Source organism: Mesoplodon densirostris, chromosome 10 (assembly GCF_025265405.1).
Source record: "Mesoplodon densirostris isolate mMesDen1 chromosome 10, mMesDen1 primary haplotype, whole genome shotgun sequence".
NCBI lineage: Eukaryota > Metazoa > Chordata > Mammalia > Artiodactyla > Ziphiidae > Mesoplodon > Mesoplodon densirostris.
The window spans coordinates 38,064,763-38,089,837 of NC_082670.1; the positions used below are offsets into that span (position 1 = coordinate 38,064,763).

Consider the following 25,075-nt stretch of genomic DNA (forward strand, 5'->3'; position numbering starts at 1 on the left):
CTTTTCCCTGTTTTCTAATATAAATGTCTTCCTATGTGATCTAAACTGAATCTTTCCTGTTTCTTTTAGCTTTAAACTGCTTATTCATATTTCCTTTGCTTTGCTTTTGTCTGACTGTTGAGTTAGGATCAGAATCTTTTTTTCACCATTTTATGTTGATGGTATTAAGCAGAAATAATTAAATTTTGACTTTGCAGAAAACTAAGGTTACCTTTTAACTGCTAAAATACTGATGTGTTATAAAAGTTGCATAAAGCATTTTGGTGTATATTTAAGTACCTATAAGAAAACACTGGAGAAAAAACCCGACTGATCTGGGGAGGTGTTCACCGTGTACTTTTGGGAGGCAGCTATTACATATCCTGGTCTGTAGCAGCATTTTCAGTTCATATTTAGCTTTTGTTGAATAACACTTTGCTACCTAAATCCCACCTTTTTATTTATGTTGTAGTGTTTTGTGAAGAAACATTGGAGAGCTTGTTCTCAGCCTCCCGGAATTTTTACGTTTTTGTTGTTTGGCATTTCAGCCTCTCTGATAATGGCAGTACAGCATATGTGGAAATGCCATTTGGTTCTAGGTAGAGAGAAGTTTGCAGATATTTGTGCAAAGTGAAAAGTAAAGTAGCTTTTCCCCTAGTCCAAAAAATTATCTGAAGCAAATTTATTTGTCTACTTATTTATTTATTTTAGTGTGAGAGAAATTTCCTTTCTCTCTCCAAAGTAAAAGGGAAATCACAGCTCAGGGGTCAGCATCAGTTAGCTTAGGTGAAAGGGATGTGCAATCCCTGGCTGTGAATTTTACCTTTTAAGTGTTAGAAACTGCTTACCATTTCTGCTCATATTGGGCATTTCCGCCTGTAGTGGGTAATCTCTGGGACAGAGCAGAGGCCTGTTTAGCACCACCTTACATTGGCAGATAGGGAAGGCATATTGAAAACTGGCATTTATTCGTGTGTTGTTTTGTGTGTGTGTGTGTGTGTTCTTTCTATCTTCTTGTTTCCAGGGGACATGATGACCCTGCTGATGAAGAAAGACACACTGACAGAAGAGGAGACTCAGTTTTATGCAGCAGAGACAGTATTAGCCATAGACTCCATCCACCAACTCGGATTCATCCACAGAGACATCAAACCAGACAACCTTCTCCTGGACAGCAAGGTACTGTGGGGAGTAGCAGCCTGACCAACGTGTCTTTACCTGTCTGAGCAGCCTCTGCTTTAACACCTGCGTGGCTTGCGGTAATCACAGTAGGGGAGCTGTGAGCTACCCGGTACATTTTTTTCTTTTTCTTACAGGTAAGTTTGCTGTTACTTACTTTCTCTGAAAGGCTTATGAATTCCATAATTTGACTGAACGTTCCTCGTAAAGATAAAGAACATTTTGGAAAATGATGAAGAATAAAATTGATTTAAGTTATTTTGTAATAAAACCAAAGATAGTCATCTTCTCTTAGCATATAATTAACTATACTAATGCATCACCTATCAAGAACGCTTTTGTTGGGCAACCTCATCTGTTGAGGATCCCAGCCAAGAACCAGGAAGTAAGGCGACAGCAACAATAATCTGCCACAAAGTTCAGGTTCCAAATCCTGCTCCCCCTGCTTAAGGCAGAGTCCTGCTCAGTCTCCGTGATGGCCTTTTTGTAGTCATCTTTAGACATGCAGATGAGATTAGTTGCCTGATTCTTAAACTCACAACAAATCAGAAGAGAATCCGTGTGCTGCTAAACTGTTGGATGCTCCTTGGCAAGTTCCTCCACTGTCTGGACCTCACTTATCTATAAAGTGAATATATTGATCCAGAGAAGCTCCAAAGTCTCTTCCAGCTCTAAGATTCTAGGTTGTTGTGTTCTGGTACATAGAATTGTTGTCTAGACTGAATTTTTCTTTTAAGTAGGAAAGTAAATTTAATTCCTAGGGTATTTTTCTTTTTTTGTGGTATGCAGGCCTCTCACTGTTGTGGCCTCTCCCGTTGTGGAGCACAGGCTCCGGACGCACAGGCTTAGCGGCCACGGCTCACGGGCCCAGCCACTCCGCGGCATGTGGGATCTTCCCGGACCGGGGCACAAACCCATGTCCCCTGCATCGGCAGGTGGACTCTCAACCACTGTGCCACCAGGGAAGCTGTCTCTTACTGTCTTTTGATAACAGTCTTTGAAAAATCTGAAGTTTTGGTCTACTTTCTTTGAAAACCTTAATCTTTCTGTTTAAAGAGGGTAGGAGGTTTGTCAGATAGTTTCTTCTAGTTAATAGTTTTTTTCTTTATTTTAAGAATAATGTATATACGTAGTGGAAAATTTGAACAATACAGAGAGCTATAAAGAAGAAAAATACTTATAATGTTATCGTTCAGAGATCACCACTATTTTAGTAAAATGGCTTCAGTACCTTTTCTGTTTGTGTCAGTTTATGTACAGTTAGCATCGTAAAAGTAAATAGCTTGGTATTCTGCTTTTAAAATGTTAATGTATATGAAATTATTTTTCTGTCCTTAAGTTCAGAGATATATATATATATATATATATATATATATATATACACATATATATATTTAAACTGTGCCTGATAGAAGGGTTTTCTTTTTTTTTAAATTAATTAATTTATTTTTGGCTCCCTTGGGTCTTCATTGCTGCACACGAGCTTTCTCTAGTTGCAGTGAGTGGGGGCTACTCTTCGTTGTGGTACGTGGGCTTCTCATTGCGGTGGCTTCTCTTGTTGCAGAGCACGGGCTCTAGGCGCGCGGGCTTCAGTAGTTGCAGCGTGTGGGCTCAGTAGTTGTGGCTCTCGGGCTTAGTTGCTCCACCGCATGTGGGATCTTCCCGGACCGAACGGATCAAACCCGTTTCCCCTGCATTGGCGGGCGGATTCTTAACCACTGCGCCATCAGGGAAGTCCCAGATATATTTTTAATAAAGCAGTAGCCCTACTTTGTGTGGTCTTGGGTTCAGATACCTTGGTCCTGTACCCCAGGTGCCTTAGTTCTCGCTTAGTTGTAGGCCGTAGTCTGTGTTCAAGGTCAGCAAACATACTGAAGGCCAAGAGCTTGGGGACCCAGTCTAGCTGAGGTGGATTTGGGAACCCTGTTTGGTGCAGACATGCTCTCTACAATATGCTAGCCCAGACTTGTAGAGGAGAGCTCATATATGTGTTTAGCCATATAGATTATAGAAGTAAAAATGCAGACATTTTGAGTTCCTGCTGTATACTCAAAAGAGCTACAGAGTTCCCTGAAAATTTAGGTTTGAATATCATTTGCTCCAGGCACTGCTTTTTTTTTTTTTTTTTTTAAATAAATGTATTTATTTATTTTTGACTGTGTTGGGTCTTCGTTGCTGTGTGCAGGCTTTCTCTAGTTGTGGTGAGCGGGGGCTACTCTTTGTTGTGGTGCATGGGCTTCTCATTGTGGTGGCTTCTCTTATTGTGGAGCATGGGCTCTAGGGCACGTGGGCTTCAGTAGATGTGGTGCATGGGCTCAGTAGTTGTGGCTCACAGGCTCTAGAGCTCAGGCTCAGTAGCTGTGGCGCACGGGCTTAGTTGCCCCGCAGCATGTGGGATCTTCCCGGACCAGTGCTCGAACCCATGTCCCTGGCATTGGCAGGCGGATTCTTAACCCCTGCGCCACCAGGGAAGCCCCGGCACTGCTTTTTAAGACACTTCTTCTTGGAGGTGTCCAGGTAAATCAAGTAATTATGAGAACTATAAAACACTTCCTTGGCTTGCAGAACAGGTTATTTGCAAGTCTTAAAGGAAGATACTAGGTTAGCAGGCCCAAAGCTGTCTTTTGTCTTTGGTAGTTTACCAAAGACAGACAGACAGATAGACACACACACATACACACACACACAGCCAAACCTAATGGGATAAAAAAACCTCCAAAAACCTGACCCTAAGCAAAGCTTCTGTAGCCTTGTACGCTGGGAAGTTTGTATGTTACGGACTGAAGGAAGGTGGTATCATGGAAAGACCACAGATGAGTCATTGGAGCTCAGACCTTGGCCACATCACTTTTAATTGTGTGACCTTGAGCAGTATAGATCCCTGAGCATCAGGAGTCCCTCCCCTGTTTTTGGTTTTACCTCCTTATCTACTTAAAATTTTGGTTAGTGGAGATTTGGTCCTGTCTAAAATGTTGATAAGACGTTTGGTCCATGCAAAAAACTCCTTGCAGTTTGGTCCAGTCCAAAGTATCCATGCCAAATGGTTTTGGACAGAGCCAAGTATCAAGGATATTTTGGCGTGGACCAAATGTCCTGCAAGGAAAATCTCACCACCCCAAGAACACCTTCCTCTTCCTTAGGGCTAGTCATGAGCCAGATACCAGGTTAGGAGCCTTACATGCATTAATTGTCATCATTCTTTCCAGGAAGATATCATTATTCCCATTTTCCAGATGAGATCAGGGGGTTGGAGAGGTTAAGTAATCCTGGTCTGGAGAGAGAGAGCATTGATTTCTGGCTTTGGTTCTGCCATTTCACCCCGAAGTCATTTAATGACTCTCGAGTCTGTGAAGTGTGGCTTAAGAATGAGACGGCACACGTAAAGGCGTGGTGCCTGGCTCACAGGAGGTGTGAGTTTCCTTTGAAGAGAAGGATAAAGTCAGAGACTTATGATTGGAATACAGTGTGGCAATATTTGTCAATAACTGTGCAATAAAGTTTATTCCCTTTGTCTTTGGAATAGTTTACTCCTTGGCATTTATTCTGATGAAATAATTCAAGTGGAGAAAAAGCTATATGAACAAAGATTTGTTTATTTACTCATCATTTAACAGCCATTTATTAAGACCATCTTCTGTACCATGCGTGATTAGGGTTGGGAACACAGGCCCTCTCTGGCACAGGGGTGCTTTGAGAGTGGATTAAGCATCCAGTTTAGGGGGATAGGTAGACAGCGATGTACTAAGTCATTTGAATATTATGTAGACATTAAAAATGATTTTGAAGAAACACAGAAGAATATTTGATTGAGTTAGTTTAAGAAGTAAAATTAGATGCTGGGGATACACCTGCAACTAATATAATATTGTATGCCAACTATATTTCAATGTTTTAAAAAAGTGAAAAAAAAGTTAGATGCCACGGAGGGTTCAGCTAGTTTTAAAGTTTATATTTGGACAAAAACAAAAGTAATGTGCAAAAATGAAAATACTTTTATTTGTATAATAGGATTTGGGGTGATCGTTAAAGAATTTGTTTGCTATTATATATTTCTCCCTGTAGTAAAAGAAAAAGCAGCATCCTTTGGCTGTGGAGCTGCAATGGATACTGCACCGAGCTGGAGAAGATAATGTTCTGTTCCACATCCATGAATGTTCATCCATTCATTACCTTGTTTCCTCCCCATAGGGCCACGTGAAACTTTCTGACTTTGGCCTTTGCACAGGACTGAAAAAAGCACATAGGACAGAATTTTATAGGAATCTGAACCACAGCCTCCCCAGTGATTTCAGTAAGTGTTAACAGTGATGTTAGCCTTTTTATCCCTTAACTGGGCCTGGAAGAGCTGTTCCCCTGGTAACCAAAATATGTGGGATGGATTGGGAGATTCTCACAGTTTGAGTCTTTAGAGAGTAAAAATACCTTCCCAGGTTTGCCTCTGATTTGTACTATCTGGTGAGGCAAGATGGCGGCTACCAAATGTGTTAAAGGCAGATGTCCAAAAGAGCATTCTTTGGAGCTCTACTGAGAAGGTTACAAGGGATGAATAAGGAGCAGGCAAGCAAAAGTAATAGAGGAAAGAGTCCTGGGAACAACTCCAGATTAGATTTATCCTTGGTGCTTCTTTCTGTCATGGCAGAAAGAAGTTTATGAGTTACTTTCACTCTATCAAACCATTGAAACTCTGTAGTAAAATTACAGTTCATCCTTGAGAAGCTTATGTCCATAGTGTATTACATATTCAGAAGTCTCTGATTATGTAACAGTTACTACTGTTGGAAATTTGATAGTAATTTTGAGAAGTTGTGAATGTTTTAGGTCCACTTTGGGACCTTTGCTTCTGATGAGACTGAATTCCCTGTGATTCTGATTAAATTCCCTGTAATTTTGTTTAAGGCCTGTCCGTGTCCTCTCTGGCCACCTGATCCACATAGAAGTGTGGCTTACAACTCTTACTGTGTGATTCTTTGAGTTAATGCTTTAGAGCCTCTGATTTGGGCTTATGAATTTGCTGGGAAATGTGTCATCCAGAGTTATTGATGTATGGGCAGAAAAGCAAGACTTGAGGGTCTCATGTGGCTTGAACAAGAACCTAAAAAAGTAGTAAACTTTATTCCTGAACTTTGATTAGAACTTGTTTTCTCTGCTTTTAGCTTTTCAGAACATGAATTCCAAAAGGAAAGCAGAAACCTGGAAAAGAAACAGACGACAGCTAGTAAGTAATATTTGTGGCTTCTTAAATGCTGCAAACCAAGTATGAATCAGTTTAAAAGTATGCACATAAATTTGCATTTGATAAATGTTTGCAGCTTACCTATTCCTTGTTTTAAATTACCTTAATAGAGCACTGTCATTATGTTGCTAGCGCCAAAAGTAATCTTTTGAAGGAGGGCAGATAATATGAGGTTGTTTTGGTTGTGACATTTTCAGTGGATGACCTCATTCTGACCTTCTACATTGGTGACAACCCCTTTCCTTCCTGTTTTACCTTTTCCCTATGTTTATGGTGGTAAAGGGGTTATATTTAAGATGGAGTTCTCGCAGAATGAAACTAAGTACAAATACCTACCCAGAGCTTTAAGGCTGTGGTTCTCAAACTTTAAAAAGTTTGATTCACCGAGTCAAATCAGTTCACCTGCCCCACCCTTTCCTACTTTATGGTGGAAAAGGGAACTTGGTGATAAAAACTGGAGAGAAATTTAAGGGAAATGCTTACTTTACTAGTATTTGAGTATATGCACATAAAATTATGCCCTACAAGCTTAAAAATAAGTAACATTATTGCATTTACCTTGATATCAATAGCATGTTGGAATTTATTTAAATAGTACAAATTCACCAGTGAAATATTGCTGTCTAGGCAAACTTTTATTCTGACTCATTGGTTCATAAGATGCAATGCACATATCCCAGTGTCTAGTTATTGGAGAATTATTGACCAGATATAATAGAAATGTGTATCACTACATACTTAGGCTTTTCTAGAAACCCAATAGCAAATTGAAAATAGTAAAACTAAACTATAGCAGTTGGTCATTAGAAAGCAAGAATAGCAGGGATGGAAAACTATGACTAACTTGGAATGATGATCATGCATGTGTATTAGCTAGAAATAGTGGCACTTCTACTTGTGGGTGTATACAGTTGTAACTTGGCAGGTTTGCCAAATACAGTGTTTTGGCCAGACTTCTTAGTAAAATAGTGAATTAGAGTTCTCTATAGTATCTTTAATAACTCATTTAGTAGGTTGCTACTAAGTACCTGTTAGTCATATGTGAAAGTGGAAGCCTTAGGATTAAGAAAGAATCAAAAGAAAGGCTTGCATTTTTTGGATTCATTTAAGGCCCATCAGTGGGTCTCAAGAGCATGCTTTGAATATTATGATTTTTATGTTAAACCTGGGCTTTTGGAAATGTAGAAAATGAAATTAATCTGTGATATCTTTTCTAACATTAACTTGGGGATACTTAAGTTTGGTATAGCTAGTAACATCATAGCCTTCTTTTCATAGCTTGTTAAGGATTAGGGGATGTCAGGAGCAGATTTGGTCAGGCGCTTCTGTTATGTCTCTCATAGAGCAGTAGATCTTAGCCTTGGCTGCATACCAGAATCACCTAGGGAACTTCAGAACTTACTGATGCTGGGTCCCACCCCAAGAGATTCTGATGCAGTTGGTTTGGGGTATATAGTCTCAGTATCTGATTTTTAAAAGGGCTCTGGGTGATTCTACTGTGCAGTGAAAGTTGAGACCCTCTATCTAAGAGACTATTTCTTAAACAGTAGCTCCTGCATTATGGGGAGACTGATAATTATCTATGTTTTGGAGGATAACAAAAGGTAAGGAATCTTCTGTGATTAAAAAAAATTTTTTTTAAAGCAAACTAAGATTTAACCTTTGGCCACTTTAATTTTGGGGGTAATTAAGCTTAAATACCTTAAATTATTCTTGTACTCTGAGGAGCTTTATGCCCTTTGACATATACCAAAGGGTCATGTCAGACTTACTAGGAACCCCTTATAGGTCTATAAGGAAGGAAATGTCCCAAGTTCCATATTTGGAGTTAAGTGTTCTTTAATAGTTAATGTTTTTTAATCTGAATAAACATAGGTTCTCATGCTGTGGTTAAGGTTCTTGCCTTTTTACTCTATCTATAGTAGAAGTGGTCATCCTCATATGACCTCCTCTGATAACCTGAAGAAAATAAAGCTAACTTTCAGTCTTCAAAAGGTTAGTTAGCCCTGTGCTTTTGACCTGTTGTAAGTGATCCCATTCAGCTAGTACCAAATGGAAGGTTAATATTAGTTAATGCTTAATATAAGTTTATTGCTCTAGGTTAAGCCTAACATATATAATTGTTCACCCTGCCTGCTACTTTTCAGTCCATTGAGAATCACTGAAAAAAAGCAGAGGCTTTAGCTTCATCTTTGGCTGATTAATTCCTATTCTAATATTTGTAGTACCAGCATGGTCCTGGGTAACTCTTAGGCCCTAGTAACTGATTAAGGCAATAGGTATGAGTTAACTTTAAGGTATTAAACCACAGAGGTAATAAAAGATGAGGTACATCCAGGCATCCAATCTTTGTCAATTCATTTTTTTGAGTGTAGAATTTTCAGAAGTCACTAAGTAGGAAATTAAATTGCTTTATATCCCCTAAAATCTTAAATGAAATCGTAAGTTGGAACATATCATATGTTTGAAGTGAGTATTAACAATGAACAAAACTCTTTTAGAGCACAGCTCTAGCTGACACTGTGAACACCCAGACAACAAAAGGAAAAAGAAGGGTGTAGATTTGAGGTATTAAGAGCTTCAAGTTGGAGGACACCCCAGTATGGAAAATAGACAAAGGTTTGGGAAGGGGGCAGTACCTGGATCATTTATACTTACCGTGTGCTAAAGTGAGAATGGGCTCCCAAGGTGGGACTCTAGCTTCCAGGTGAGAACATTACCTTATATCACAGTTTTGAACCTGCTGTTGCCTACATTCTATAACTCCAAGATTTTTTTTTGTTTTTTTACACCTTAGTATCTTGAAGAAATTCTTTTTTTGTGGCAGTAGGTCTCTGGTTTTATAGTAGAAATCTTTGGACAAATAAGATTTACTTAACATTCAGCTTTGCTGCAATATATTTAGTCTAAATTGAAGGGTTTCTGTAGTTTCTCAACTTTTATAATGAGAATTAAAATATTTCTGCTTCTTGGGGAAGGCCCAATCCATGTTTCAGACTCCAAAGCTTTAAAGAAAAACACAGTTGGCATTTATGTTATTTAATATGTGTTTTTAAAAGAAAACAGTGTACAATTTTCCATATGGAAAAAATGAGTTCCTGCCTTACCATGTACACAAAAATAAATTGTAGATGGAAAATAAAACTTTAAAAATTTTAGAAAAAAATACTGGGCAATATATTTATGACCTCAGAGAAAGGAAGGGCTTCTTAAATAACGTACAAGAAGTACAAATTGTAAAGGAATACTTGGTGTATTTTACTACTTTAAAGGAAAAAAACCTTCAATATATTGAAAGATAATAAGCAAATGAAAAGACAAGCCACATGGTCCAACTACTTTGGAATTATCTTATAGTTCATGTGCATACCCTACAACCCAGCAGTTCTATCCCTAGTCAGATGCCATGGAGAAACTCTTGTACCTCTGAACCAGGAAGCATGTATAAGAATGTTTATTGTATTTTCATAATAGCAAAAAACTGGAAATAACCCAGTGTCCATGGACAGGAAAATGGTTACATTCTGGAATAGAATACTGTTTAGCAGTGAAAATAATTGAACTACAGCTACCTGTGACATCATGGATCAATTTTAGAAACAAAATACTGAGAGGAAAAATCAGGTAGCAGAAGACTGCATGTATAATATTTTTACAAGGCTCAAAGACAAAACTAAGATCTCAGTTTTGAGAGACACATGTGGCAGAATTCCTTTTTAAAAGCAGAGGAATGGAATTCCCTGTTGTTCCAGTGGTTAGGATTCCACACTTCCACTGTAGGGGGCGTGGGTTCAGTTCCCTGGTCGGGGAACTAAGATCCTGCATGCCACGTGGTGTGGCCAAAAAAGAAAAAAAAGAAAAGAAAAGCAGAGGAATGATAAACATAAAATTGAGCATGGGGGTTAGGAGGAGAAGCAGGAGGATGGGCTGGTGGGTACACTGTTAGCTTGAATAATATCAGTGATACATATTTTGGTTCTTCATTTGGACTCATGGGTATTCATTTTATTATGTTTCATAATTTGGTAATTTTACATTTTTTGGTATGTAACAAATAAAAAAATCATAATAAAAATGATGAGCCTCAGTCTGGGAGAAGATATTTGCAATATATAAAACTATAAAGGATTAATGTTCTGAATCAGGATTAATGCCTTGGATTAATAAAGAATTACTACGAGGGAATTCCCTGGTGGTCCAGTGGTTAGGACTCCACGTTTTCACTGCCAGGGCCAGGGTTCAATCCCTGGTCGGGGAACTAAGATCCCACAAGCTGTGAGGCCAAAAAGAAAAGCTAAAAAAGAAAGAATTCCAAGGAATCAATAAGAAAAAAGATGATTCAACTGAAAAAAACCCTAATGGTCAAAGGATCTGAACAGTAGTAATTCACAGAAAAAAGAACTGAATGGCTAATTATGAATATGCACTCAACCTTACTAGAAATAAGGGAAATGCAAATTAAAACAGCAAGATCCTATTTCATGTTCATCAGATTGGTAAAAATTTAAGAGTCTGACAAAGACAAGTGTTGGTGAAAGTGGAGCACTAGGAGCTCATCCCACTGGGCATGTTTAAATAGATGTAACCACCTTGGAGGACAACTGGATGATGTCTGATTAAGTTGAAGATGCTCATGATGCAAGACCCAGCAATACTACCCAGTGCCCAGGACGTGTTACAAGAATGTTAATTCAGGTGTTACTTGTTATAGTGAAACATTGGAAGCAATGTAAGTGTTTATTTAGAGAAGAATGTATAAAAAACATTGTGACATTTGTATAATGGAATAGTGTACAGCAGTGAAATTGGTGAACTAGAGCTACATGAATAAATCTCAAAATCATAATATGGAGTAACAACAAGTTTTAGCACTGTAAAATAATGGAGTACAGTATGAAACCCTTTATTAAAAGTTGAAATATACAAGAAGTTATATGTCATTTATACAAATATCCATACAAGCATAGCACAGGGGTAGTTATGATTTCAGGGTCGTTATGACTTCAGTGGGGAGAGAAGGATTCTGGCTTTAATCATTTCTGTAGTTTTGTTTCTTTTAAAAAGGAATGATCTGAGACAAATATCACAGATTATTAACCTCTCTTTAATATGGGTAATGTATACAGGGATGTTGTATTGTCTGTGCTTTTTTTTCTGTATGTTTGCAGTATTTCATAATAAGTATTTTTAAAAGTCCACAGAGCTGTAGCTTTTAACTTTAGAAGTTATATAATATGGAAAGCACTTAGATTGGAGCCTTCCATGTGGTAAGCCCTCAAATGCTGAGCACAGGAAGGCTTTTTGACTGTACTTCCCCTAGTATTGCAGTCCTGGTATATGAGAGTAGATTACTTGAATTTAGAAAATACTCTTCTAAGAACTAGTTACGTAAATGTTTCAGTTTGATAAGCAGACATTTATAAACCTTTGACCAATAGGTTATAACTTTAGCTTTTGATAACAAAGTTTCCCTTTATGATTTTCCAAATTAAAGAGGTGGAAAGAGGGATGGTTTTGAGCAAGATATTTAATTTCCAAACCGGGCTCTGCCAGTTAACTAGTTCTGAGGCCTTGGGCAAAGCCATTTTGGGTGTCAGAGTTTTATCTGCAAAGTTGGGCGAATAAGGTCCTCTTTGCTGAGTTTTGTCATAGGCTCATAAGCATAAAAGGAGTACAGGGCCTGGCACTCACTGGGTGCTCAGTTACGGTACTAGTTGCTACGACAGATACCTTTGACCTAGTGAGTGGTCTCTCACCTCACTGACAAAGCTTTATTTTCATTTTGGAAGTTCTCTGGCAAGCCAGGCTTGCCATTAAGCTGCTCAGCCATCCTGCTTATTTAGTTTGTGGGTAGCTCTAGGTGATACTTGTAGCTTTTGGTCTCTAGAACAGAACTCTGGGCACCCACCTTCCTGCTGGGCTTCCTGATGTGTGTACGTGTTTCAGGCCTTCTCCACAGTAGGCACTCCTGACTACATTGCTCCTGAGGTGTTCATGCAGACCGGGTACAACAAGCTCTGTGATTGGTGGTCGCTGGGGGTGATCATGTATGAAATGCTCATCGGTAAGTTGCATGCTTTCAGGGGACTTTTTCTGTGCAGTCAGGAAAGAGTCCTATGTTGATAATAGACTTTCAGGTGGGGGTCATCTAAGTGAGCACTTTTCCCCCCTCGTCTCTCAAAGTGAAGTTTCCTAGGTAGAAAACGCTGGGCCATCAAATGTATCCCACTATATTCTGGCTCCCTGGCACCCTCTTGTGGCTTTGTTAATCATTTATCATGGTTTTCTTCGACTTTGCCATCCTCTCCATCTAGCAACTCTTTCATTCACTGGCATTTATTAAACACCCACTGTATACAGAGAGCCTTCACTGGGCCGTGTCTCGAGCACTCTTTACTTCTTAGTTGCTGTCCCCCCTTCTCTCTCAAAGCCTTCAGAGCATGGACCCCTCGGACCTCTCTCCCTGTTGCTTGGTAATATCTGTGTATTTAGGGGACATCTGTGGGGCTGGCCATATGCCTGAGCACTAGGAGAGCCCATCTGTCCGTGGTGGCCCTGAGTGAGTCTGTGTGGATGACTGGTGTGGCATCGTCTGGCTGTGTTGTCTTTGGGAACACTGGACGCATGCCTGTGGAGGCAGATATGGTCTGTGTAGAGGGCAGGTGGAGTATTATGGTGACTATCCTTCTCACCTGTAGTTCTCAAAGAGAGGCATGGTGGTCACTTTTCCCAAATAAGGATATTTCCTAGAATGGAGTCGTTTCTTAATGATGTTGTTTCATCCTTTCGTTTTCCTCTTTGGGCACAGTGAGCCCCGCCTCTGCAGCTCTGCTTCTGTCCTCCTTCCTTTTTCCAGCTCCAGCTAGTAGCTGGCTCCCTAGTGGTACCAGAAGCACAACTTCACTTTGGGTTTAGGAGTTTGGGGGGAAATGAACAACTGGTTTAGATGTTTTCTGGGGTGAGTGGAAATCCTGTCCATGTCATGTAGGGAAGGACATACAGGATCATTAAAGATATATTAGAATCAGATGAAGGGGAATAATCTCAGATTCAAAATTCTGGGATGTAAAAGCTCCGAAGTTCCCTTTTTATTACAGGCTACCCACCTTTCTGTTCTGAGACCCCTCAAGAGACATATAAGAAGGTGATGAACTGGAAAGAAACTCTGACTTTTCCTCCAGAAGTTCCTATTTCTGAGAAAGCCAAGGATCTAATTTTGAGGTATCAGAGAACATTTCCCCTGTCCCCCAGCCAGGCTTTTTGACATGAGTGAATCTATTTTTAAAAATTTTCATCATTTCCTGGGTCGGTTCCCCCTTCCTCCCATTTCTCCTTTTCTTTTTCTGAAGAGACTACTTGAGGTATGCTGAAAGGCCTCTGTCTTTTCCAGATTCTGCTGTGAATGGGAACATAGAATTGGAGCCCCTGGAGTTGAGGAAATCAAAAGTAATTCTTTTTTTGAAGGTGTTGACTGGGAACATATCAGGTATATCCGTATACAAAGTTTTAGGATAATTTCAGAAAGTCTGTAGTTTGCTTAATACTAATTTAGAAGCACCACTACTGGCAGCCGAGTATGGGAAGAGAGCTTCTTAGAAATTCAGGGTCTTTTCCTGATTTTCATTCATGGCGAGGATTGGGAGTTGGGGCTTCCTGTCACCCGTGTGCCACGGGACACGTTGAAGCCAGCAGTCGTTTCCAAAGTGAAGTGAGCTTTGGATTCCACGGTGAAAGTACCACCTAAGCATTGTGTTGCACTTGCTTTTCCCAAGAACACACCAACTTCTCTAGTGTTCGGAGCCACCAGCAGGACTGTCCCTGGCCCTAGGGTGGAGGCTGTCACTGGGAGACAGAGAAGGAAGAGAGGAGTGGAAGGGTGGAGTGGGGAAGGGCGCAGAGGGGGAGTGGAGGGGAAGCGTGAGACTGTTGCGGACAGGGCTCGCAGAGCTGCCAGTGCTGCACAGACCTCCGTCCTCAGCATTCGTTGGTTGAGCAGACGATGAAGTTGTCATCCATTTCATGATAGTGTTCTAATTCGCATGCTTGTGATTTCTACCTTTGCCTTTTAGCCACTCTACTCGTTGGCACTTCTGGTAGAAGAGGGGCAGAGCCCTACACGAGGGGGCATTTAGAGGTTCCGTTTCCCTTTTCAGCACACAGGGCAGGCTGTCAGGGAGTTTACTAACTTTGGATTTTAATTTCTCCTTATTTTTCTTGTCTTTCTTCCTAGCTATAAATAATTGTTACATTTTTTTCATCATAGTTTTGTTTGGTTGTAGTCAGCTGGTGTGGTTGGTCAGTGGTCATAAGCTTTTCAAAGGAAATTAATGCTGCCTGCCAGTGGACAGTCTTCCCTTGTCAGACCAGGGGTCTTTTTTGGAGAAAGACTTGATTACTTGTGATCCATATGTTTACTAACCGTAGTAATTTTTTGGCATGTCTGTTCTTGGCAGAGAGAGGCCTGCTGCAATATCTATCGAAATCAAAAGCATTGATGATACCTCAAACTTCGATGAGTTTCCAGAATCTGACATTCTTAAGCCAACAGGTAATACTACCACTGCCTCAGGCTGCCTTATAAGTGCATTATTTCCCCCAAATTTGGGGGTGATGTTTACAAATCAGGGTAGAGAACATGGAGAGGAACTGCAGGTCTTCAGGCTCTTTGTAAGTATTTTTCCAGTGTTAATGCAGAGCAGCAGTGAGACCTTGTTGAATGGAAAGTAGTGAATACAAACGCCCATATTTAGCCTGCTCAGCTGGGTGGGTGAACCACAAAGATATATTCTCTTGTTATTTATTAAATTAAAGGTTAGATAATCTGAAATGACAGAAATGAGAAGATAAAACTTTTAAAATATTGTGAAAAACATGAGGTTCAGAGAACATAGGCAGGCAAATGTAGAAAATTCGCAGAGTGAAAAATAACTTTTCCCAGATAGAAGCTGTGGTATGTTCTTCAGAATGTCATGTACTGAGTGTCAGTACTGAGTAGTCCATCAGGGTAAGGCAGTGAATCAGCTCTCACATCTGTTTCTTTCCCAGTGGCAACAAGTAATCACCCTGACACTGACTACAAGAACAAAGACTGGGTCTTCATCAATTACACATACAAGCGCTTTGAGGGTCTGACTGCGCGGGGGGCAATACCTTCCTACATGAAAGCAGCAAAATAGTTTCCTTGAAATGGGATCCTAAATCGAGCAGTTCTTTGTACAACATCATGGTTTTCTTCTCACATAACTGTTTTGAAAGAGCTTCCAAGAAGTTTATGGAACCTACCAACGTGTCATGGTAAACTCCTGAAATGTGACAGTAAGTGGATTCTCTTCCATAATGCATCTGATGACCTGTAGAACAAAGACAACCATTTCTACTGCATCAGCCAGTAACGGCTATCCTGCTTCTTTAGAAGTATCATGAGCCAATTTGATGTTTAAAAAAAACTTGAGTTTTCCTAAGTTCATCAGAATGAAGGGGGAAAAACAGCCATCATCCAACATGGAGATTGTAACATATACTTACTGAGTATCAGCCAATTCCTGTGATTTTGTGACATGCTTGCTACCAAGCCCACCGAGTATTTTTTTTTCTTTACAGCTAAAAGTTCCATAGTACTAAGGAAATAAAGCAATAAAGAAAGCTTCAGTAGCCAGCATTCTGGCTGAAGGAAATGATCCACCATTCTGAGTGGGTGATGGTGGTAGTTTCTCCCCAAACCTCAGCCTCGGGCAAGTAGCTTTTTATAGCCTCCATTCATGGTGCACTTTATTTATGGTACTAGGATAAAGACCCTCAGTCCATTTTGATTTATCTCCTTCTGCCCATCTGAAATACGCTGCTTTTCTGAGTGTTGATGGGAAGATACCAGCTTGATCCTTTGTTGCTCTTAGAAGGCCCCAAAAGCCACTGGGCATTGCCAAGGAGTCCCGGATCACGTGGAAAATCCTCACTTTCTCTTCACGGCTGTATTAGAAAATCCCTTTGGATGCTGCCGTGGACTAGCAATACCCACAAATGCTGCCAAAAGGACCTCGGTTAATTCCTGGGAACACAGCAAGGAGAGCCCAGGCAGAAGCAGGAGGCCTAGAACCCTCTTGGCTAAGGTGCTGCTTCTGCTCCGTGTCCAGACCTCCCTGCAAGTGGTGAAGGAACAAGCCCAATACAAAGTGCAGAGCCAGCCTGCAAATCTGTGCGAAGTTCACGCCTCAATCTTTGGTGCAACTGTATTTGTATCCTCTTAGTATTTCTCCTCTCCCAACATTAAGTAACCATTTTGCCTTGGAATCATGATTACAAATTTTTCCTTTGCAGATGCCTTGCTGGGGGATGGTCCTCTTCACCCTAAAGGGTCACATGCAGGCCTGGGCTAACCAGGCCTCTCTGCTGTGGTGTTCTCAAGAGAGACCCTCTGAATTTTAGCACAAAGTGCCTTTTCTTTCACAGCTGCCACTGCCTTTAGAGGACTTTCGCTGCATCAGAAAAATGTGGAGGCTCCATATTAATGCATTATTACTTTTAAAAATTTTGATAACTCTTAAAGCATCATTTGCACCTATGTGGTAACTTTGCCTGTTGCAGAGTGTCGTAGCCAAGCCACAGCTGGGAGACTGCTTTCTGCCAGTCTTGAGGTTGTTAACATCAGCTATGAAAGGAAAGTATGTCCTAGCTTAGCCATTCAGAAAAGAAAAATGGACTATCAAAGTTACAGTAGTAAACGAAACTGCTTTGGGTTTTAATGTCTTAGAGGAAGAAAAAAGAATATTAGGGAAATATTAACTCTGGATGAAGGTAATGTGTTTCCCCTTATTCTTTCATTCATGGTTTGCTAGTGAAAAGGAAGTGAGATTCTTTTGTGTAACTTTGTAGCTTCTTTGGATTACCAAATAGTTGGGGTCTTGACCCCTATGTGGTTTGCAAGAGTGTGTGGTAAGCATGGCCAATGAGAGGTAATGGGAGGGTGGTAGGTAGTCTGTGTGTTGGGGAGTGGCAGGGGATAATTTGTTTTGGGGGGGGAATGCCCACATTTTAACTTTTAAATGTCTGAATAAACTGTGTGAACACAATAGTATAAGCCTGTGGCTCGTAATTCAAAGAGCCAGAGTGCTGATGGCTTCACCCTTTTGTCTGCATACCGTTAAACACTGAAGACCACCTTTAGGCAAAATGCTTTACCATCTCAGGGAAGATGGGACCTGCTTTTTTGTTCCTTGAGAACAAGTCTTCTGAACTGGAGTTCATGTAAAGAGACTATCTTCTGTTGGCCTCACGTCTGTGCTTTCACCTGGCTCAGTGTTACTGGGCAGTGGGCACTATTGCAGTAAGTGCAGTTAGGCCAAGGGGAGACCTGCCGACGAAAGTTCTGTCAACCGGTGGACCCTTTATACAACTGTTTGTTTGTAGCTCAGCCCCATTTTTTTTTCGGCCTGGGGTTGACCAGGAATCTCACAAGCTCCCAGGATGGACTTCTCAGCTCCCTGTGTCCACCAGAGCAGGGCTCTCTCTGGATGTAGATTTAAGAAGTCTTATGGGTCCCACTTCTTAGCTCCTTCTCTGGGTCAGGAAAAGGACCCTCAGGCAAAGAGGAAGGGGCAAAGACCAACCAGGGTGGGACCTGCAGGCAGAGGTTAGTTCAATGCAGCCTAACAATGTATTGTCTTTCCAAGGCTCATGAGTTTCAAGAAACAGGCCGGGAACCATTGGCTCAGTATTGGTCCTATTCACAGATAATTCTCTGTCCTGTCTCTTAGGAGAAGTTAGAAAATAATAGAACTTGAACTGTACTGCATACTAAAATGAAACAGAATGCTGATGTCATTCAGACTCCTTGATTCAGGAGTACATCAGAATTTTCTTCAGCACCTATTTAAGAATTTCAAAAGTAAGAGGGGAATCCTTTGGGATTAATGGTCAGGCTGTGAAAGCAGATTGCTAATTTTAACACTCATCTGTATAGTGTAGGAATCCTCTGCCATTGATTGCTGCTACTATTTCTCTGAATCATTTATTTCCTTGGAAAGCAAATTTCCTGGATCACCGTCTCCTGTTACTCTCTCCTGGGCCTCTGTGTGTAACCCAAACGGTGTTTTGAATTGAATGCAAAAGGATTCAGTGAATGGTATTTTCCTTTCCTAGTTAGCAACCATCTCCCTGGAATGATCTGTCAAAACCAACACTGACTTAAAAACAAGCCTCCACACTGCTCTTTAGGCGTATTTTCAGAGAAAAACATCTTGCCCACATAATACTTAGGCATTCATAAAATACAGAGCTCAATCCCAGGTACACTGGGGATGCAATAGGGAAGCCCACTGTGGTTCTGAACCACAGATCAGTTTGAGAGAATTCCCAGCCACAAAGTTGGCTTAACAGAATTGCAGGATCAACTATAAAGTTATTAGTATGTTAGTGTTGCTGTAACAGTACTATTAAGCCAACACTGAGTTGTTGGGAAGGTTGAGGAAGCTTCCCAGAGGTGTTTGGCAGAGGGGAAGGTGAGCAGTGCAGGATTTGGGAGGCTGGTAGGTACGGTCCTGTGCTGTGACAGAGGCGTGGAGCTATGAGTAAGTATTGCTTCCTGAAAAACTCACTTTCGTTACTTCATTTCCCTCTCACTTCAGTCTGGTTTCTTCCCCTTGTGTGAAACACGTTAGTATTAACTATCCCATGTGCAAAACGTGCTAGTACTAGTTTTTATAATCCTTCCCCTGTTCACTGGCGTCCTAACTGCCACATCCACTGGCTTCTCTTCAGCCCTCATCTACCTGACCACCCGGCTGCACTCACACTGTTGAGTTAAAACAAAAAACTCTGCTCCCACCTCTCCGACTTCCTTCTTGGTAGTTCCTCTGCCACTGCTGGTGCTCCTCAGAGCAAAGCCTTTGCCTTTTTTTCACTCGTGTGATCTCCCCCATACTGTGGCTTCAGCTGCCGTTTTTGTGGTGAGATCTTCAAAATGACCCATCCTGCCTGGATCCCTCCCCGGAACTCTAAATCCCATGTAGCCAAGTGCCTATTAGAAGTTGCCACCTGGAAGGCCTCTTACAGGTGCCAACTGTCCTTATGGAGCTCCTCTTGCCTCCACAGCCTTTTTTCTAGCTCATTCTACCTGCTGTCCAAGCCAGAAATTCTTACATGATTCCCATCAGTAAACATATATAATTCTGGGGCATGATTGTCCATCCTACCAGTGTCTTCATCATTCCTTGCTGAGTCCATTGTTGTGGTCTCTTAGCTGACCTTTGTCCCTGGTCCTTCCCCTTTCAAGTCTGTTGTCCTCTCTGCTGCCAAAGAAACTCTTAAATTTCAAGTCTGATCATGTTATTCTCCTGCATAAAATCCTTCAGGCTCCTGAGAGCTTATATAATGAGACCAAACACCTTTGTCTGAGGTACAAGGGCCCTTCCTTACTCTGGCCTATCTATCTATGCATTACTATCCTCCCCTGCCCCCACCATCCTCTTCCCTGATGACAATAAGCAACTATTTCACCTTTGCATCTTTGCTTATATAGTTGAGTTGGCCTGGAATACTTCCTTTTGGATTCATGAATCCAAAACAACTAGTTTTTGTCTTTCACAGTTTGGTTCATGTGTCATGTATAGAACCCTCTTGTGAACTCTAATTTTCATAGTAAAAACTGGCTACTCCATCCTTATGCGCTTCCTGAGTGACCTGGACTATTTATGGATCTGTCTTTGTGCAATTATAAGAGCCCTCTGAAGGGAGGAACTGTGTCCTAGTCAGCATGTCCCTGTGATCAAGCAGCGCTTGGCACTGAACATACTCAGTGGGCCATGCCTTCAGAGCATGTTCTTAACCTCTGTGCTGACAAAGGCAGGCCTGCCAGGGAGGCCCTGGCTTGCTTCAGCACCCCTTCAAGTTGTCAGTGTCACCAGTAAGCTCTCAGGCCAAGTGTGCTGAGGGGAGCTCGGGAGGCACCTGACTAGAAGAGGGCCGAATCAGAGAGCAGAGGATGAGCAAGGTGCCCCACAGCAGTGTTTCCCAGGGACCTGCCTGGACCCTGCCCTACCTTCTTAGCTGCCTTTCATGCCTGCCATGCTTCCTCACTTGCTTGAAACCAAAAGTAGAACATAGAAGTTTGTGAGTCATCTTACCTTTCAAATTTACATTTGGTTTTGTGGGGTACTACTTGGTTGGATTTGAGGGTTCAAGGGGTCTTGAATGCAATTTAACCAGAAACTCAAGAGAGCAGACCATTATGGCTCTGGAACCTGTGAATTATAAGAAATAGCAGGGTGGGAAAAGCACATACAGGCTCCAGGCCGCATCCCCGCCGGCTGCTGTAGGAAAGAGCCTCTCCTGGGCAGTCCGCGTGCTGCTACTCTCCATCCCCTTTAACATCTTGAGTTCCAATATTATTTTCTGCTAAAAAACAACAACATGGACACAAATGATAACATTTTATTATAGAAAAAGCATCCCAAATATAGGATTTCGTAAACACTGGTAGGTGAACAAGTGCAACTTTAAGAGTAAATACAAAGTAAAGAGGCAAAACCTACAAGCATTTTGCCTTTAAGAGAAAATGTAATGTTCTCCTGCAGAGGTGATCCTACCCAGAGCACGGATGTGGCTCCATCTCCCATAAAGGTATCAGGTTTGCTTTCTGAACTATGCTCAGTTTAACAATTTCAAAATGATGGCAAGAAGTGGCACTGAATAAGTCACTAACTGATTCTTAACTTTCTATTGACTATTACTCGATAAAGGCTTCCCATCACACTTTGACAATTTAAAGCCTGTGCTCTGATTGTTTTTAATTTACAGAAGGACCTGCTGGAACACTATCCATCCTTTCTGGGCTTATGCCACAGTATTTTCATAGACCTGTATACATTAGGTATCACACGGAATTTAGTTCAAAATAATACTGGCTACTGCATATCATGCAATAAATCCAGCTACTTTCTAGCTTCTTTACCTTTTTTTTACTGTCATCCTTTTAATACCTTTTCTCCACTTTGGAGAAACCATTAAGTAATATCAGACACATTTTAACACTGTCTCCTTTCCTGCTCCCAATTCCTTAATGGCAAATGTTTCCTAATCAACAATACATGATATGATGCAGACACAAACTCAGATCCTAAACCTCAAATTCAGGTTTATCTTGGCCTGCTGAGATAGATACCTCTGAATAAGACAGTCTGGGTAAAAACATTTTCTTATGAAAATGTTTCTGTATAATCAGCCTGGCTTACTTATTTAGGCACTTAGGAAAAAACCACCAAACCTGAGTTTCACCTTTTTAATTAGAAATACCTGTTGCCCGGCTGGCCAGTAACTGACTCTGAAGGGAATGACTGCAACCCAGCTCTTGTTCCTGCGAGAACTGCGAGGTCCTGCCGCCACGGGATGTCCTGGCCCTGGGAACAGAGCTGCTGTGGCTGAAAGGAGCCACCAAATGACAGTGATGCTGCCCTCCAGGCTGGAAGGGCGGGGGGTACAGAAGAAATGTCCTCTCCACCAGAGGGAACCTGTGGGCCCAGTTTTTCCCTCCGTCACCACCACCTGGCAACACTGGCAGGTTTACTTCCACTGACTCCAGCTCACTCGAACCCTAAGGGTTGGGGCCGAAAGCACGTTAACCCAATTTTGGGGGGAAAAAAGACCTGGTTTTTGAAAGTCAGAGGAAATTAATCATTTACATAGAACAAAGTGTTAAGTACATGCCACACTTTCATACCTAGCTTTTTACCTAAGCAATGACTAATAAGTTTTAGAGTGTTAGTGGAGACATGTCTACCCTTAAGTGTTATATTAAGCTATAAAACAGAAATTATACATACTTATTATAGTCTACACAAAAGTTAAATTTCCTTTGTGATGGCATGGAAGCAACCACAAAGTGTAGAGGAAGCACCATTAAACAATTATCCTGGCTGGTCGTGGGTATGAATGTAGTACCAGTAAGGTCAAAGCCAAACCTGACCTCAAACAGCCAATTCTTTTCACAGGAATAAAACTACCCCTGGCTACAAAATAACGTTAACCCTAAACATTAACCCTGGCCATCAGCCTTACAAATGGATGCCAGTGATAATCAGAATTACTCTGTAGCTGGGGTACGGCTCGGTTTAACCCCTTACTACTAATTTTTCTGAATAAGGAACACAGCGTTGATGTCCCCTGTGACACTGGCCCTGGTCACATGCACAGAGAATACACGCCTTAAGAACACTCTTGTTCTTCAAGCCTGGAAAGAGTAGCTGTCAACACCCAATCTGACTTTACCTTTGGAGAATTCTGACTAGGGCGGTCATAAGATGGCATCAAGTAGCTTGCCCTATAGTATCTTGTGGAAATGGAATTTAAGAAAACCAGTCCTGTTCTTAGAGAACTTGAAGGAAACTATGTGTCTGTTTGTACATGCTCAGGGTAGGTGATTGGAAGGCCAACCTCTACCATAAAATGGGAAAGATCTCAAGACACATCTGACTCTAGAATCTAAATTTAGCTCTACTGTTAACAGCCATGGAGACATCAGGGGAGGTGGTTACAGTACCCAGAGGAGTGATCTGGGTCGTCACACACCATGTACTGTTAACCCAGAGCTGACAGATCAATCAAAATGACTAGGCTTAATTTCCCTTCAACTCATTCTTCCTTTGGAGGTGACATTAGTATGGTTTTCTTACCCAGTGTGAGCAGCTGACAGGCTATTTCAAAAATTAAAATATCCTGATACCTAAAAATATTCCATAGTATGAAAAGAATATACAATGAAAAACCCTGCACTGAGACAAAGTCTAGGCAGGTGACATTTTCCCACCCAGATTCACCCCCAGTCCTACCCACCGAGCTCTTACTAGTCTTTCTACTGAGAAACTGAGCACTTCTGAGAAATCACTGCCCTCATCTTGAAAGCCTTTTAAGCCATATCTAAGGTCTCCTAGCCACACCCACAGCATGCTGGCCTAGGGTGAAGACCTATGGCTTCACACCAGATTCCAAGCCAGGATAATCAAAGTGTGAATTTCACTCCAAATAAATAATTTGTTTAGGGTCAAAAACCTTGAAGCTGAAAAGGTTTCATAAACATTGTTATACATTATCCTTCCTGTCAAAGAATCTGTGAGGTTTTGGATTGTTCATTGCAGTAATGAAAAAAAAAAAAAACTGAACTGAAGCTCCTAAGAATTTCCTTTGGACATTTTGAATGAGAGCCTATTTCTTCCCAGATGCAACCTGGGCACAGAGGCCACCAAGATGGTATCTTCACTAACCTCTAATGGGCATCCAATTAGTGCCTGCTTGTAGAAGATATTGTCTCCTTCTAAGTTTGGTCCCTTTGCTGCTAAGTAATTTGCCTAGTATAAAACCAAATAAAACAAACAAAAGCCAAGAACAGAGTGTAAAGGACGAGAACTGCTTTGCTGAATATGAGGCAATAGGAGTCTTGACCTCCTTTCCTGCCTTTGCAGTTATGCAAAGACTCAGTGAACAGCACCAGACCCCAAATTTTCAAGTTACCAGGGCTGCTGCAAAGTTGGTAGCTTAATTACCAGTGAGTGCCTTTTCATCTCCTGCCGGAGGCACAGACTTACTGAAAAGGACACACGTTAATTATGGCAGAAAAGGGAAGGATGGGGGAGAAGCATGTCTCCTACTTAGTGTGAGACAAACCATGGGGAGGATTGGCTGTGGGCATCCCAGACAGAGAAAAGGCCGGCAGAGGGGCCCACAGCTGCCCCTAATCCTGAAAGTCGTTAGAAGCCATCTGAGAAAGTGGGGCATTTAGCAGGTCAAGTTCATCCACTTGGGGCGGGTGGTGCATTAGTATCTCTTGGTCCTCCAAGACATCTTCTCCAGCAGCTACCAGATTAGTGAGGGATTTGCTTCGAACACACTGGAAATCCACATGACGACTCTTTCCTTCTTCTTTTTCCCATGACATCTGGATAAAGGGGCGCTGCACGTAATTATAGATCACTTCAGACCGGCCACCAGGTCTCCTCTTAATTTTTTCTTTACAGGTAGGATAACCTGAAACGGGAAAAAAGCCATCATGACCCCAGCAAATTGCTCACTCTGGTTTCCATACTTCCTTCTTCCTAACCACATGAATTTCCTCCCAAATCCCAAGACTATGTGAAAACTACAGGGAAGTGACCACGTTCTCTGAGGCCCAGCCACCTACATGCTTGCTTCTCTCCTGCTCAGGTTAGTAGGTTTTGTCCTTAGAAGGGAAGTAACAAAAATTGTATCCTTTCTAATGGAAGAGGGAGAAGCCAACTACTAATTTCAGAAGTCTTTATTTTACTGGCTTCAATACTATAGAACAAAAATCCTACTGGGGCATGGTTACTCTAGTCCTCTAATTCTATTGCTTAGAGGGCAACCTGTATGAGAAGTAGTTAAGGAAATGCGAAATGTTTAAGCCTAAAGAAAAAACTGGGATGCTGCCTAAAATATCTGAAAGTCTGTCACAGGGATATGGGAGAAATCTTATGCAGAGCATATATCTTCACAGGCTAGAACTAGAAGGACGACAGAAGAGGGAGGAGGTTATCTATTATATATGTGGAAGAATATTCTCATGGTAGGACAGTTTGATGGGCTGCTGTGGGAAATGGAGTGATCCCTGTCACTCTGTCCCTGTGGTTTCCGAAAAGACAAAGGAGGACACAGTAGAAAGAGGTTTAACAGATGATCTCAAAA

The 25,075-nt window shown here is 41.4% G+C and overlaps 2 protein-coding genes across 5 annotated transcripts in view; one reads left to right on the forward strand and one right to left on the reverse strand.

The window, feature by feature from the left end:
* STK38 (serine/threonine kinase 38) overlaps window positions 1-15,963 on the forward strand; it is a 41,381-nt gene extending 25,418 nt beyond the window's left edge. For both annotated transcript variants that reach the window (XM_060109376.1, XM_060109377.1), the window contains exons 7-14: window positions 1,004-1,158; window positions 5,347-5,449; window positions 6,312-6,373; window positions 12,338-12,455; window positions 13,489-13,612; window positions 13,782-13,877; window positions 14,845-14,939; window positions 15,437-15,963. In XM_060109376.1, coding sequence (XP_059965359.1) covers window positions 1,004-1,158; window positions 5,347-5,449; window positions 6,312-6,373; window positions 12,338-12,455; window positions 13,489-13,612; window positions 13,782-13,877; window positions 14,845-14,939; window positions 15,437-15,567 — 884 coding nt within the window. In that variant the 3' untranslated portion in view covers window positions 15,568-15,963. The remainder of the gene's footprint in view (window positions 1-1,003; window positions 1,159-5,346; window positions 5,450-6,311; window positions 6,374-12,337; window positions 12,456-13,488; window positions 13,613-13,781; window positions 13,878-14,844; window positions 14,940-15,436) is intronic.
* Window positions 15,964-20,799: 4,836 nt separating this feature from the next.
* The window catches only part of KCTD20 (potassium channel tetramerization domain containing 20), a 28,892-nt gene continuing 24,616 nt past the window's right edge, over window positions 20,800-25,075 (reverse strand). For all 3 annotated transcript variants that reach the window (XM_060109620.1, XM_060109618.1, XM_060109619.1), the window contains one exon: window positions 20,800-24,400. In XM_060109620.1, coding sequence (XP_059965603.1) covers window positions 24,108-24,400 — 293 coding nt within the window. In that variant the 3' untranslated portion in view covers window positions 20,800-24,107. The remainder of the gene's footprint in view (window positions 24,401-25,075) is intronic.